Source organism: Chlorocebus sabaeus, chromosome 8 (assembly GCF_047675955.1).
Source record: "Chlorocebus sabaeus isolate Y175 chromosome 8, mChlSab1.0.hap1, whole genome shotgun sequence".
NCBI lineage: Eukaryota > Metazoa > Chordata > Mammalia > Primates > Cercopithecidae > Chlorocebus > Chlorocebus sabaeus.
Window position 1 is genome coordinate 109,177,876 of NC_132911.1, and position 17,226 is coordinate 109,195,101.

At 36.1% G+C, this 17,226-nt stretch overlaps 1 protein-coding gene across 2 annotated transcripts in view; it reads left to right on the forward strand.

Annotated features, from left to right (window-relative positions):
- Positions 1-17,226, forward strand: part of ZFPM2 (zinc finger protein, FOG family member 2) — a 478,449-nt gene that overhangs the window by 92,660 nt on the left and 368,563 nt on the right. The window contains exon 2 of one of the 2 annotated variants that reach the window (XM_008001331.3): positions 144-302. The exons of the other annotated variant lie outside the window; for it this stretch is intronic. Within the exon in view, the coding sequence (XP_007999522.1) occupies positions 144-302 (159 nt within the window). The remainder of the gene's footprint in view (positions 1-143; positions 303-17,226) is intronic. 2 annotated transcript variants of the gene reach the window in all.

Genomic DNA, 17,226 nt, shown 5'->3' on the forward strand with positions numbered 1-17,226 from the left:
TCTTGTGTGAGTCCCCTTGGTGGTACTGCTTAGAGTATATTATTTTTCTCACCACTGTAACAAAAAAAAGGGTCTATTTAAGGATTTTATTTCACTGTCTTCCTTGGATATTTTTGGTACAGTGTCCCTGATTCTTTTTCAAGGGCCGCTTGAAGATGCCATTGAAGATGAGGAAGAAGAATGTCCATCAGAGGAAACAGACATCATCTCCAAAGGAGACTTTCCATTGGAGGAAAGCTTTTCCACAGAATTTGGGCCTGAAAATCTGAGCTGTGAAGAAGTGGAATACTTTTGTAACAAAGGTAATTGTTGATGGTTCGATGTAATATGTGAGTCCACTTAAATGATTTTGTAATGTTTTAAAAAATGCATAATAGTGCTCAAAGTGCTGACAGATAATTCAACCATCTGAAAACAAGTACAGATTTTTTTAAACATAAAATTTTATTTTGAGGGACACGAGTAACTCCACTCTAATAACCAGTAATTTTTTCTATTGAAACAAATATTTTCATGTTGATTGGCCAATTAACTATGCACATTCTTCATGTTATTGGCCAATTAACTGTAATATATTTAATGTTGATCATTTATTCATTCATTCTTTCAACAAGAATTTATTGAATGTTAATTGTTTGCAAGGCACTAAATTAGGCATTAAATATTAGCACTGAATGAGGCAGAGAGTTCTCAACTAAGGTTCCAGCTCATTCCTTTTGAAAACCGAATGCTTTAGGTGTTTAATGTTGACTTTCAACAGTGAGGATGGTGCTTTGGGGATATTGTCAAATAAAACAATACACATTCTTTCTCCATTCTAGATACTTTTTTGACACATTAACAATATAATCCAAGAAGCACTTGAGACATACCGCAACTTATTTCCAGCCATGACTTGGAGCCAGATGGCCTTGCCAGTGACTTAGTTCTCATGGAGCATATATACTCATTTGTTTACTTTTTTCATAAGTCAGTTTAAGGTTTCTCATGATTCTTATATATTTATTTTTATTTGATTGTTTTGCAAGTCTTTTATCTCCTCCTGCACCAATGTACAGTTTTCACAAATGCTTGGATCACTTCCTTGGTTTAGAACAGCTGCTTTTGCAGAGGGCTTGACTGGAAGTGTATGTCTGTTTCTGTATGTCTGTGTTTGTGTATGCACCATTTTTATTCAGACATGTTTGTTTCTTAGGCAGATAAATATAATAAAGTGGACTTTTTGTATATGTGTATGTTTGAATATGTTAATCAGACTTCATAGTCTCAAATCAAGAATGTCATTGTAGCTTCTCAAAAAAATGTCAATTCGCATATCTTGGTGGCCATGTATGTATTTAATCATTAAAAGTTCCAGTATCATTTTCTCTTGTTGATGGTGTCAACAAAAAATGTCAGAAACAAAAGATGTCAGTCAGCTCCCGTCCCTGTCGTCAGTAGAACCCCAGGCCCTAAAACTGTGGAAACAGAATGGCACCTGGACACATTGAAATTCAAAAAAATCTCCTTAACCATGTAGACCTCAAGATGACTTGTAGCCTGGTTCTTGTCTCCTACATCAGAGATTTTTAATTGAAAATGAGAAAAGTATGAACAAAATAGGCTTTTTTTCCTGGTGTTGACTCAGATTTCAAGCCAAATTAATATTTTCCTTAGTTGCTAGAACCATTTATTGATGATATGTAGCTATGGCAATAAATCTAAGCTGGCTGGAGATCGATATTTTTTAAATTTATGTTTGAAGACATCTCAATTTTTTTTCTTGTTAGGAAATATATCCTTTTGTGCATTGTAGAAGAACTACCTTATGTTGTGATATTGCAATAAAGAGAGGAACTGAGAGTTAGAAGGTGGATAAAAGAGTTAATGTATGGATTCATACCTTTTGTCAATTTAATTCATCCAGGAAGGCAGTATGATAGGTATTACTGTATGAATTGCAAATTTGGGGACGATCTCTGGTTAAGGGCTATGTTAAATGAAAGAGTAAAGAACTCCAAGTTTTAAGGTAGTAATTTTCTGGGAGAAAATAGATTTATGGCAAATGCTTACATGATGATGTAACTGTGGTCTTAAGACAGTCACTCCAGCTGTACTAACCAGAGTCCTGACTCATGAAAAATAATGACAGGCCTTTAGGAACTAAGAAAAAACATTAAATTACAATTGTTCTGAACAGGATACAGTAGATATTATTATTAATTATTTTATAAACAGTTGGAAAAATGTTTAATGTCAGATGTACGTAAAATAATAGTATATGATATAGAGACCATATTAAATAATATATAACCTACATGTATTATAAGATAATTCTGTAATGTTTAGTTTGAAAGTAGAAGGTCATAATGGGTGGGAATAATAATTCTTATTTTCACATGATATTTGTCAGGATAAATAGCAATATTACTATTGATAGGAAAATAATTTCATTATTTTACTCTCACAGAATGTATGACCAGGGAATTCCCACTGAAGTCAGTTGGAACTGGTACAAAGGAAAGACAACTCTTTGTTAGATTTTTCATCCCTTGAGGTCATGCAAGGAATACTATCCATTCTTCACTTAAGTTGATTAGCTACAATGGAAAGAGAATGTTTTCTCTCTGGAAAATTAGAAACTAATCTTTCTGTTGAAATTCTCAATTTTTCTCAGTGACACATAATTATATTTTATTGCCAATTGTGAGGAAGAGGACAGATTAGCAATTAAAAGAGTAGAAGTAACCAGGTCGGTGACTCACGCCTGTAATCCTAGCACTTCGGGAGGCCAAGACAAGTGGATCATCTGAGATCAGGAGTTTGAGACCAGCCTGGCCAACATGGCAAAACCCCATCTCTGCTAAAAATACGAAAATTAGCCGGGTGTGGTGGCGCACGCCTATAATCCCAGCTACTTGGGAGGCTGAGACAGGAGAATTGCTTGAACCCAGAAGGTGGAGGTTGCAATGAGCTAAGATCATGCTACCACACTCCAGCCTGTGTGACAGGAATGAGACTCCATCTCAAAAAAAAAAAAAAAAAGAATACTAGAAGTATTTAAATGGTTAGCAATGCCAGTGTCATTACTGGAAAAGCAAATAAGACATGTTCCTCTGAAGAAAAATATTTTTAGGCCAGGCACGATGGCTGATGCCTATAATCTCAGCACTTTGGGAGGCTGAGGCGGGAGTATCACTTGAGGTCAGGAGTTTGAGACCATCCTGGCCACTGTGGCAAAACCCCATCTCTACTAAAAATACAAAAATTAACCAGGTGTGGTGGTGGTGCCTGTAGTCCCAGCTACTTGGGAGGCTGAGGCAGGGAGAATTGCTTGAACCCGGGAGGCAGTGGAGGTTACAGACAGCCGAGATTGAGCCACTGCACACCTGCCTGGGTGACAGAGCAAGACTCCATCTCAAAAAGAAAATAATAATAGTAATAATAATAATAATAATATCTTGAGTTCATTAATGAAACATACTTTTTGCACATAGTTTAAATCATTTATGACAATTTAAAAATTGTTGATATTTACTAGAAAAGAAATTGGATTATTTGGAAAGTTTTTTGGTCTAAAGGCTACCCATGATCAAAATTTACCCGTGACCTACTTACTTATGTGGGTCCCAAGCATAAAAATTTTGTACATTGAATGTTTTCTTTCTGTTAAACAAAGGATAGCTTGAAAGTTCAGATAAAAAAATGTGGCCAGAAGGTCTGAGTTCTCTAAACAAGATATTTTGACACATTATCAGGGGAGTATACTGAGGATACACATAGAGTTACTACATATTTTTCGTCATATTTTAGCAACTGGATTTTGCATAAAACCAATCATATGTTATCATAACTTTTTTAAAGAAAAAGAAAAACTCTGTACATTTCTGAAGACATAGCTTATCATGAAGTTTCTACTTCCTTTTGAAATTGAGCATCTATATTATACAGGATATTTTCAATGATTAACTAAAATTATAGTTCTTCAATGGCTCTTATTATTGTAATACTTTTCTCAGTTCCACACTGATATTATCTATGTTCTCGTTGAAAGGCAAGTTTTTCTACAAGTCTCAAAGTTGCATTTACTAATATTAGTAAACTTTCTAGTCATTATAAACCATGTGATTAAATAAAACCCAAATCACTCGTATAATGTAAGATTCCACAGAAATGTCCAAGATTGTTGGTCAGAATTTTATGTTAAAGTTAATGTATAAAATTCTTAATTATATAAATCCATCTCAGAGATACCCTTGTTATAGTCGCATGCTTAAAATTTGAACCTGGCAATTCTATTGGCGTTTCCTGTGTCTCTCTTTATTTTGGATTAGTTGCATATTTCGTGTTCCTATTTTTCATTTCAAAGAAATGAAAAGAAGTATGTTTATAAAAAGATGCTACTTGAAATTTACTTTGATACCTTTAGATTTTAAACATTTTAGCAAAATATAAAGCAATGCTTTCAATTTACATTGTCTTCTTTTGTTTATGAGTTTAGATTACGAGGCATCTTGCCTTACAGTATCTCTGGGAGGAAGGAAACAAGCAAGATTATTTCCTTGAATTTATAAATTATGAAGACATCAAGACTCAGTCCATAAGTGCTATGTATTTCCTGTGGTACTGAATTTTTTGATTCAGTTATTTTGTCTGCCTTTCTTCTGGTTTATGTGCCAGACATGGAAGTACATCAATGTATTTGTAGAACTAAGCAAATCAATATGAACTGAAATATATGTGGTCTGGAAAGCAACCTTGGGAGTTTAGTTATGTCACTATTGGCAGGTGGGAACACCTATATATGAGCAATTCTTGGATAAACTCAAAGACAGTGAGTTTCAGAGTGGGGTTGGCATGGAGCAGTTCTAATTAATAATTGTAAAGTGAAATAAACATGTTTTGGGATAAATTCCAGGAGAATGTCACAAAATATGTGAACATGAAGAATCAGGTCAGTGTCACTGGATGCTAGTAGAATGTAGTGCTATTTAAAAAAGATAACTCAGGTGAGGGGGGTAAGGGATAAAAGACTACACACTGGGAACAGTGTGCACTGCTCAAGTGAGGGGTGCGCCAAAATCTCAGAAATCACCACTGAAGAATTTATTCATGTAACCAAAAACCACCTGTTCCCCCAAAACCTATTGAATTACGAACAACAAGATAACCCCAAAGAAACTACATGTACGTGAACTTTGAATTATCTACAATGATTATCCAGAAAAGTTAAAGAGGGTCCTTACAAATTGTTGACTGATGTTATGATTTTAAAACAAAGGCCAGAATGGAAAATGATGCTATCAAAGTTGCTTTGGGAAGATGAAAAATCTTTGTGCCTCGTCCTTGCATCTAGATATGGAGAATGGTAGAGACATACTTGGGTGTAGTTAATGCCCTAGAAAAATGAACTGAAATTAGCGCTCTTCAATTTGGAAATATTAGGGCTAAAAAGAGGGGTCGTGATGGAAATTATGTCATAAAGTAAGGAAAGATACATGGTGTAACAGTGGAAATTCTCACTGCATTCAAAAAGAGTCCACATAGTGTGCAGAAAACAAAGGTTATTTTAAAGATTCTTTAACATAAAAAATGTAAAGCATACTAAAGAAAATAGAATAAAAACCTGGGTTATTCAGACTTGGATTTAATGTTAGCCCCAGAAGTAATTAATACCAATCAAAAGCAAACATATCAGATACTTAATAGGACTGTCAGAAACTTTCACTTATGTTCACTAGATCAAATTCAATACAACTCAACCTGTATATTAAGTAAGCATCTGCTTTTTGCCAGACTTTCTTCTCAGAGCTGGGATACAGCTTTAGACAAAAGTCAATCCCCACTCTCAGGAGGAGAAAGAGAGAGGCAATAAACAATTGAATCACATTTTATAGTGTTAGGTGAGATAGGGGAACATGAGGAAAAATAAAACAGGCAAAGTTGGTAGGGTGAAATAGCGTGCACACACATGCTATTTCATAGAGTGATGGGGAAGGTGAACTTTGATTGGAGACTTGAGGGAAAAGAATGAGCTTCCTGTACTGAGTCAAGTCTGTAGTACCTGTGAGGTTAGTGTTACAGGAAGCCAGAAGAGGACAGCAGTGAGCTGGGGAGCAGAAGAGGCACTGTCACACCTGTAGAACTTGCTGCTCTTGGAATCTGTTGGATTCCCACCACTATGGAAGCCTTCGGGAACAGAACAGTGGAAAGAAACTATAGTGTGTGAGCCACAGAAGAGAGTTGAGGTAAGACTGGGAGACGAGACATGGCCACGACACAGTGTGTATACGCCTGGAGAAGAAAGGCCTGCAGAAAGGAAAGGTTAAGCAGGAAATTGAAACAGGTAAAATGGGAAAGCTGTCAGGGGATACAGATAACCCCAATCAGAATTATCCCTGTAGCCAAGGACTTGATGAGACTCCATCTGTAGCTCATTAATGTGGTTTCCAGAACAGCAGTTTGGGGGTGTTTGAGGATGATATGAGTCACTTTGTTCCCTTCCACAATAGCAGAGTTGGGTTTGTGTTTTCTGTCTTTCCACATTCTTGAATTAGAAAGATCGAGGGGCAGAGAAGTAGAACCAGTTTCGTCATTGTACTCAACTTCTTCTGCCAATAGGCTGCCAGGCTCATTGAAATGTTCCCCCCTCCTCCCATCCTCCTTTCTTTCTGTTGGTTCCTGTAGTTTTGTGGCTTTGTTTAAAGATTAAGAAATAACAGAGGAAAAGCCATATTCCTCCTTGTTACTTGTAACAAATCTAAGTTGAGGTTATTGGCATTAATCCCTCCGTGCCCCTGGTGCCTGAATGTTAAGGTAAAGCAACAAAAGTTTATCTAGAGTCTTAACGAAAAGAATTTTTTTTAAACTGTATATTTATGCAGTTTTGGTTGTGGGAGTAGTAACCGTTGTTTTTCATTTGATCCCATGTCAAACATCATGGTATTTTGTTTCCTCGTTTCTTATGTTCATTTTATTATTATTTTTAGTTCAGAAAGTCTATTTCGCTATATTTTATAAACCTTTCAATGAACATGCTTTCTTTTCTCCTTGGTTATGCCTTTAATGACATGTTTTTGCCTCCTCTGATGCTTGAGTAACTGGAATCAGAATCTGCATAAGACAGCTCTACCATAATCACTTTGAGTTCAATAAGGAAGGGGACCTTTACCGGCAACTTTTTTCCTTTTTTCTTAACGGGATTAAGAAGCTCAGCTCTTTAAATTCTTGCATATAACATTGACATTTCCAGGGTGTGTTTGGACCAGGGAGTTCAAAGAGAAAGAATAAAAAAGAAAAGCCAATATGACTTTGTTTTTTACCTTGCTGGAGGAACTGTTTGTGCAAATCGCCTATAAGCTTATTGACCTGAATCTTTGACTCCTTGTTTTCTCTGGATTTGGCTGGAGTGGAGACACTGATGGAGCACTGATAGGGCTGATTGAACAGCCCCCAGCTTTGCTTGGCAGGAACCTCCCTTCCCTTCTCCGCCACCTCCCCCTCCCTCCACATGACATTATTGTTCCTTGGCAGAGCCTCTGTTTTCCTGGATTCAGTACTTCTTTTTCCTGAAATTTATTTTAAAATCATTAACTTTTTCTTAGGTAAATCATCTAGCAATGCAAAATGAGAAGTAATACTTTTTAGAATGTAAACATAGAGGTTAATAGTGTCCTATAGGCCGGGTAGTGGCTCACCCTGTAATCCCAGCACTTTGGGAGGCCAAGGCTAGCAGATCACGAGGTCAGGAATTCGAGACCAGCCTGGCCAACATGGTGAAACCTCATCTCTAAAAATGCAAAAATTAGCTGGGTGCAGTGGTGTGCGCCTGTAGTCCCAGCTACTCGGGAAGTTGAGGCAGGAGAATCGCTTGAACATGGGAAGTGGAGGTTGCCATGAGCCGAGATCGTGCCATTGCACTCCAGCCTGGGTGACAGAGTGAGACTCCATCTCAAAAAAAAAAAAAAAAAATTAAAGTGCTTTTATCTCATGAGATTGAAAAAATTTATACCTTATGACATTGTGGTATCACTCTTTTACAGCCATCTTAAAAGTCCCAAAACATAGTTTTTGCTTGGAATGAGACTGATTTTTTAAAAAACCACAATTGTTGGAAAAATGGGAGAGCATGTGAAGGAACTCTGTTCTTATAAAAGTAAACACTTTCTTGGTTTTGATGGAATCTGAAGGTATAAAAATTTGCTTCATGACTCAGTGTTCTGTGTAAGGGTCAGATAAAGCTTTGTCTACTTACCTCGTCTCTCATTTCAGATATATCATCATAATTGCAACCAAATTAAAGTGATTAATTTTAATACAATGTTTGAAATGACCCACGGTCATTTATGTGAGTAACATATGATAATACGTACTACTGTTTAGCATATGGCAAACTAAATTCATTGTTCTTTCTGTGAGCTGACCAACAGATCTCAACTGTGCAGTCTGCTAAAGGTATTTTTGAGGCGTATTAAACTTGATAAAAAGCTCTTAATCTTTTCACATAAATGTAGATTTTCTTATTAGGAGGTAAAATTTTTCACAATGCTTTTGTTATCATTTGAGAAGCAACAGGCAATATTAAAGCATTTGTCCATCTATTACCTGATGGGATATCTTTATCTCTGGTAGGCCTAAACATAGACTGTGTAATGGGAAATGTAGAAAGCTGTGGTGCGATGAATTTAATTATAGTAATAAACTCAGCCACTTTTTTGTTGTTCTTAAAAGGTCAAGTAAAAATAACTGAATGTGTTGCACCAATAAAGTAAATACTGATAAAGGATGCAGATTGCTGTTTCAGCTTCTTTTTTTGTCATTCAGTGAGATTCCAGAGATTGGCATTAGGGCTATGTGCCAATTATAATAATTTTAATAATGGTAATAACAACGTTCATTTGCTGACTGCTCCTGAAAGTCAGACATCTTCCTGTATATGTATCATCTCTAATCAACTTACTGTCCTACACGGTAGATGCTGTTTTCACCTGTGACTTCCAGAGGCTCAGCAACTTGGCCAAAGTCAACAAAACTACTAAAGACTAACACAGAATTAAAACTTGCATTACTGGTGCTTAATAAAAATAGAGAACTAATTTTGCTTCCTGATGTCAACTGTTATATAACTCTTGTAGAAGGAAGGAGAGGAAAACATCTGAAGAAGGTTGGATATATGAAGTATAAAGCTCACTTTTTCAAGGTATTTTTACTGGGCATTTTCTATTAAACACTAATTGTACATGATGTGTCAGTCAAAAATAAGGGTATTTACAAAACCAAATAAAGAAAAAGGCTAACCTAAGTGAATTAGGGATGTTCTTAAAATATTTCTATCTTTTGGTACTTCTTGAAAGACTCTGTCAATATAAACCATTTTGCAATAAGTGGAGTTGGAATTTTGATATAATGTAAGGGGCTATATTGAAAGCACGTTAGTCTCATTATACTAACTGAAAATTATATTGTCTTGTTTTAAAGAAATGCAATAAGCTACAGGTTCTCACTGCCTGTTTCTTATGATATTGCTTTCAGGTAGTTTAAAAGAGTGAGGACACACCAAAATGTGTGTATTTGGGCAGAAGTCAGTAATAAATGGCAGGAATGTTTACAAATCCATCAAAACTATTTGGATAAGAACTTCAGCCTTGTAGAAATGTTTGCAAAGTGAACTCTTTAAAATAGTTTGACCTCAACACAAAATAAGACTAAATAAAAAACGAAGAAAGGAAGGAAGGAAGAGGGGAAAAGGGCATTGTTTGCAGGGAAAGCTCTGGGCACTGTGAAAACTTTTCACTTTTCTGAAGGAAATGCAGTACAACAGATGGTAAGAGTGGAAGTGAGATAAACATAGGAACTGGAAAAGTAAGCAATGCATTCTAACAGGTTCTATATCAAAGATCTGGAGAAGTAGAAAGATTAGACAAGGAACTGTTCTGAAACTTGACAGTGGCTGTATCTTAACAAGTCTTAGCACATAGCAGAGATGGAAAGTGGAATTGCACAGACAGTAGGCTGTGATTATATTTTTTCTGACAGAAAGGAAGGTCTCTTTAAGGATTATTTTTAATGATATAAATTTACCAAGCTGGAAATCTGTCATACAGATATATAAAACACTTTGCTTTCTACGTAGTTAACAATGCGATTTGATGTAATTTCTATTGTTGCTATATGATTAGCTCAAGACAGTATATTTTGGGTCTTAGGTAAATTGTAATTTTTTTCAATGCAAATTATGGCCCAGGCAAGTTAACCAATACTGAGAACCTATGTTACCTGTTTCTCGTAAGCATGGATATGTATGTGTGACCATATGTGATCCTGCATGTATAGAGGCAGAAAGATGACTACATGAATAATTTTCTCATTTCTTAAAGATACAGCGATCTAAGAAAGGAAAGAAAACATGTGCACAAGATAGACAAGGAAATATATATATATATGTAGAATAGTGTTAAACTTGGGCTGATTAAGGAAGCAATGCATTCACTCCCAAGCTTCCTTATGGTAATGTGCATCATTCTAATGTGGAAACCATTCACCAGCACGCATCTGCCTCATTTAATCTGTGCATTCTGTACTCCTATATTCTGTATTGGTGGCTGACTCCTAAAGGGAATACCAAAATACAATAATCTTTAACGAGAAACAATTCTACGAAAATGCAAAATGATACAAAAAAAAATGGACAAGAAAAGTAGCTTATATGCTAAGGAAAACCCAATTCAGATGTGTTTTCTCTACAATATTGGCAGTTGTGTTGGGTGACTTTTAAGATGCCCCTAAAAATATCAAATTACTAATAAAAGGAATGCATTTTGAAAAAGTATGTAGTATGCATCTTATTTTCACACCTAACGTTGTCATATATATTAGATCTATTCATTCTCCTTTTTAGTTTATTTCACAATTGTTTAATTATTTTTCTATCAAATGATAAACCTAGGACAGTTCAAAACAGTGTGGGACAATTCTGAAACTCGGATAATTCAAATAAATATTAAGTGTTGCTTCAAAATTCTGAGGCTTGTTTAACAGGGGTTTCTGAACACCTGAACACTGGGGCAGTACCGTTTATCTGAGAAAGATAGTTCTGACCTTTACTGTGGTTACTATGAGGTTAATGAAGCTTAAACTTCAGAACTCCTCATTTGGACAGATTCCTCCCAAGGCCCTGCACCTAATTTTGTAAGTGGGACTTTGAATTCTTTTTCTTGAGGAGGCCCCCTGAATTGTATAAGCTTTGGTTTCCACCAAGCCTGAATCAACCCCTTTTAGTACCTGTAAGTATTAGTGATCTTCAAAGGAGACAATCAGGATCAAGAATGTTAAGTTTGTTTTCAACTTCCTAATTTGTTGGAAAACCAAACAGATGCACAAAAAGAGTTTGTATTTATATTAGATACCTGAATTCCAAATCTATTATCATTACAGGGTAGTTATCCTTTGCCTGAAGAGACCACAGATACTCATGAAAAGCCTGATTTTGAAAGTGCTATACTAAAAAATGAAGAGAGAGGGAAAGAATGTCTACATTTCTGAAACTCTGGAAAATGCTGTGGGTACTATCTATGTTTTTCTGGTGTTATCACCAGCAGCCAAGAACCTGTTGCTGGCACTAAGGGAGGAGACGCTGTTGGAAGACCTTGTAGTAAAAATAGTCTGAATGCGTCTTGTGATAACTTATTTGGGACTATCTCTGGTGTTGGAAGCTAGATGTGCATCTGAGTTAGAAGGAGACTGATGGGACCTAGAATATTCTTTTTTTTTCCCAGAGATGTAGAAACTCGGTTAGGATTAGGTGCAGCTGTAACAATAGGTTCCCAGAAGTGGCCACAGGACTCTTTGGCTTGCATCCCGTTGTCCACAACTTTTTTTTCTTTTTTTTTGAGATGGAGTCTCGCAATGTCACTCAGGCTGGAGTGCAATGGTGCAATCTTGGCTCAGTACAACCTCTGTCTCCCGAGTTCAAGCGATTCTCCTGCCTCAGCCTCCTGAGTGACTGGGACTACAGGTGCCCGCCACCATGCCTGTATAATTTTTTTTTTTTTTTTTTTTGTATTTTTAGTAGATACTGGGTTTCATCATGTTAGTCAGGCTGGTCTCAAACTCCTGACCTCAGGTAACCTGTCCACCTCGGCTTCCCAAAGTGCTGGGATTACAGGCATGAACCACCACACCTGGCCCACAACTTATTTTTATGGTATGGTCCATGCTAAAAGAGAAGCCTCTGTTTTGTTGTCAGGTGGTCATATGCCCAACTCTAAATTATGTTACTATGGAGGGTTTTCAGTTTATGTAAAATGCATAGCTTTTATTTGCTTTGCTTGGTCATTAGAATAATTAATGAATGAAAGCATAATGGCAGTCAGTGCATTCAACAGTCCTGTGTTAGCTTATCCAGTAAGTATTTATTGAACACCTGCCATGTCAGACACGTGAGACATGCTGTGGATACAGTGGTAAGTAAACACAGGCAAGGTCCTGGATATCGTAGAATTTACCTTATAGTGAGGAGGCAGACATTAATAAAATAATCTTGCAAATGGTTCAGGGTGGTTTGATCTAGTGAGGAAGGTCAGAGAAAATGTCTGTAAGAATGTGACACTTGGCCAGGCATGGTGGCTCACACCTGTAATTGCAGCACTTTGGGAGGCCAAGGTGGGAGGATTGCTTGAGCCCAGGAGTTTGACACCAGGTTGTCAACATAGGGAGACCTCATCTCTATAAAGAATACAAAATAGAAAACCTGGTGGGGCATGGTGGTGCATACCTGTGGTCCCAGCTACTTGGGAGGCTGAGGTAGAAGAGTTGCTTGGGCCTGGGAGTTTGAAGCCACAGTGAGTCGTGATAGTACCATAACACTGTCCAGGCTGGGTGATAGAGCAAGACCCTGTCTCAAAAAAAAAAAAAAAAGAATGTGACACTTAAGCTGGAGTAGAAATTGGGGAGGCATTAACTAGGCAAAAAGAAGTCATAGGGTTTCAGGTAGAGGGAACAGCATGTGAGCGACACCAGCCTGGTGAGCATGCAAGGAGAGCAATAGAGATGGGTGTGAGTTGGACCGGAGAGACCAGGAAGGACAATGATCATAAGGCTAAAGACAGGAAATAGTAGAGATGAAGCATAAAGAAGAAGATAAATATTCTGAAAGCTGAAATATGAAATTGCAAATCTGAGCTTTCCATAAGCCATAGTAGAGAGAGAAAATGAAAGAGGAAGATAATTCCAGTGATGAAGCGGGAGGAAAAAAACAGGATTTGTTAGGAGAAACAAATGTTAGCCCTTATTTGTGAGCTCTGAGAGTCATTCGTCATTAGAGTGTTTGAACTAGTGTTATATAAAGGGCATTCAGATAAGGAACGATGCCTTTGTTAGGCCTAGAATATGCATTCTCTATTGGCTACTTCTCCAGCCTTTGCATTTTGAGTGTGTGACTTAAAGTCCTATTTCACAATACAATGGAACACTTTGATAATGAGTGTTTGCTTATGAATAATATTCTTAAATAAACACAGAGGCAGACAAATAGAAGAGATAGTGGTTTTTTACTGGCAGAACAATATAATTATGATTGGGTTATAGTACAGAATATCCTCATTTAGAGACCATAAGGTGTTACTGTGTCTCTTCTTGGAACAAGAAATGCCGTAGGTATTTAGAATCTTCTTCTGATGGGAATGACATTAGTTAGAGTGAGACTTTTTGAAGGGAAGGTAGAGGAAGGGATAATAAGAAAAAATATTTAAATATAAACTTTGAAATATAAATTTTAGAAACATTGTTTAAAATAGAATGTTGGACTGGGTGCAGTAGCTCATGCCTGTAATCCCAGCACTTTGGGAGGCTGCAGCAGGAGGATCACTTGAGGCCAGGAGTTTGAGACCAGCCTGGACAACATAGTGGGATACTCATATCTACAAAACATAAACATAATTAGGTGGGCATGGTGGCTTGGGCCTATTGTTCTATCTACCTGAGGCTGAGGCAGGAGGATTGCTTGAGCCCAAGAGTCCAAGGTTACAGTGACCTGATTGCATTGCTGCACTCCAGCTTTGGCAAGACTCTGACTCAAAAGAAAAAAAAAAAATTAGAATGCCTTGTTTTCCCACACTTGCTTATGTATCTCACCGTTTCATGTGCTCATTGAGAGAAATAATGAGGAATAAAATTATCAAAAGACAATACTGATTAAAACTTGCCTTATTTTATCTCATGTGGAAATTTCTCTTATGCATCAAATCTTCAATGAACCTAAACTTTGAGTAAAACTCTTTTCATATGGAAGATAATATTGATAGCAGGGATAAATATTCAGTACTGTGTTCAATAATTCACTGGTCTTTCTTCCTCAGTTATCAATACTTCAATTGTGACTTTTACATGATGTCGGTAAACATAAACATTAGTATTTTCAATATTTTCCCGTTACTAGCTATGATGATACACTACAAATGACAGTAGTCATGCATTAACTATAGAAATTGAGGCTGGGCGTGGTGGCTCGCGCCTGTAATCCCAGCACTTTGGGAGGCCGAGGCGGGTGGATCACGAGGTCCAGAGATCGAGACCATCCTGGCTAACATGGTGAAACCCCGTCTCTACTAACAATACAAAAAATTAGCCGGGTGTGGTGGCAGGCACCTGTAGTTCCAGCTACTTGGGAGGCTGAGGCAGGAGAATGGCGTGAACCTGGGAGGCGGAGCTTGCAGTGAGCTGAGATCGCGCCACTGCACTCCAGCCTGGGAGGCAGAGCGAGACTCTGTACAAAAAAAAAAAAAAAAAAGAAGAAATTGAGTTTCTTCTCAGCATGAGAGTGTTAGCCCTGGACCACTGTTATCAACTGTTTCAGGATTGTTTTCTCATCTACATTCCTCAAATGTGTAGCCAAATAAATGTGGGTTCCAGTCTTTTGATCTGCTTAATCTTTCATATTAAGGAATCTGAAACTACTGTCAAAATAATATTTTGTCAGATAGGAAAGCCCCAAATAGGTTACAAAAAAGGCACATGCTTTTTAAAAAATAATTGTATACTGAATATAACTACCCAGAAGATAGCAAAACTCTACATTTTATTATATGTAAGTAGTAAGTCAAAGGGAGATCTGAGTTAGAAAACAGGATGGGAATCCACAAACATAATGGACATAATGGATCTGTTCTTTTCAAACAGTTGAAATGCTTTTTTTTTTTTTTTTTTTTTTTTTAGGTATTGCCATAAAGGGGACAGCTGCATGTTTTTATTTTTGTTCCTGGAGATTAGAATCGTGTCTATAATTTGGTAACATAGAGTTAATTTAACATGACATTTCTGTTTGGATAATCTATAACCAAACAATTGTTTTAAGCTAGACAATATTGTGAGGCTATTAGGCAAAGCAAACATAAACTGAATCTTAAACTTTAATGTCCTCGCCCTTCAGTATGAGCTGCAGTTTTCTGTTTTTGACTGTTACAGTCCTTTAACCAAAGCTATCTTGTCTGATGATAAAACCATAAGTGTATGAAGCTCACACATTTTTCATCTCTTTTATGACCTTATCTTTCATGAGCTTCTCCTGTGAAGGTATCCTAACTATAGGAAGCACCTGGAAAACATATGTGATATCTATTCTCTGATAAGCAGTTGTGAACAAGAAAGTAGATCTGTCACTTCTGAACTGTTCATTGTTAAAAAATACTTTGATGATTTAGCTGATTGCAAAATACATTATAGGGATGACTAACAGCTACAGTAACACTCCTAGTCAAGAAAGTTCAATAGTTATTTTGTACAAGAATTTCTATAAGAGGTTAATATTGATAGGAACTACATGGATTAAAAGAGCAAGGTTGAGAAGGGCTGTTTGCTTGCATGACTGCTTTCAAACACTGCTGCTATTCTGTGCTGAAAAAGTGACTGTCTCAGAATGTGGCAAATCTTTAATTTCTACAGAAATATTTAACTTTCAGTGAAAAGGTGTTTGTTTGCGGTTTTTAAATTATTTTTGCCTGGCGAGTGGAGCCAATGCTTTTACCACCTTACCAACAATACCTAATATGGTATTTAAAGATCCTGTTTCATGTGTTTCAAAGACTATATTCAAGTGCATTTCCCCGAGCCATTTATGCTATGCATTATATTGCTCAATAACACCTTCAATTTCCTCCTATAGGACTCTCATTGATTCTGAAACCTAGACTAAGAAAAATGGAAAGGCCCACAAAATACGTATGATATCTTTTAAAAGAGTAACAAAAGAGTTTAATCTTGAGACGAAAAACCATTAACTCCATAGCCATAATTTTAGAAATATTATAGATTTTGTTACTGCTTGACATTTATTCCATTTCATCATTTTATGAATTGGTCGCTGGATATATATAGTGGTTATCCCATTAAATATGTTTGTGCTTTGCTGAAAATGCACTGAAATTTCTATTTAAAAGTATATGAATAAAAAATCTAGAAAGTAAATGAATGGATGTCAAATGAGTTCCTAGCTCTTTCTGTAATTCTTTTCTTGGCATCTTTTTTTCTGTCTTCTATTCCTCTTCCTACCAACACAGCTCGTGAAGCAATATCTTAACAAGCTTGTCCTTATTATCTTGCTATTAATTATTCATTCCAGTTTTCCTAAGCTACTCTAGAGTACTGATTTCAAACATAGAATCAAAAATGGATAGAAGTAAAAAAAAAAAAAGTTTATCAATAAAGTCAATTTCATTTAAATCAGGAAGAAGCTTGGGTTAATATCAAAATAAAGTTATATTTATAACTTTTTCATGAGAATAAATATATTGGAAGGAAAGAAGCAAGTCTCTCTTGTGAGGAAAAAAATAGTTTCTTAAAAGTAATTCAGAGATTTCATATTTGATTAAATTATTTTTAATCAGTTATTTTTCATTAGTAAAAAGCATTAAAAAATGAATTATGTCAAAACATTACCATAAAAATGAGAACTAGTTTTCTGACATAAAGTTAGAAGATGAAGAATCTAAAAGTTGGAAAATTTTGACATTTTATTTATTAAATAGAAAGAATGTGCTGAAAGCAATTAATTAGCAAATGTAATGATATTGCCGTAAGTTATGGTAAAAAGAATGAAACTAAAATCTAATTTTTTAACTGGTCAATGAGCAATGGTAATTGATTAACATTTGTATGTAGTTGATTTTACTAAGTGCCAAGTAAAATAGTAAACTGTAGGGAAAAAATAATGCTTATAAAATCAAATTGGTAAAACATTTTATTTTAATATGCAAG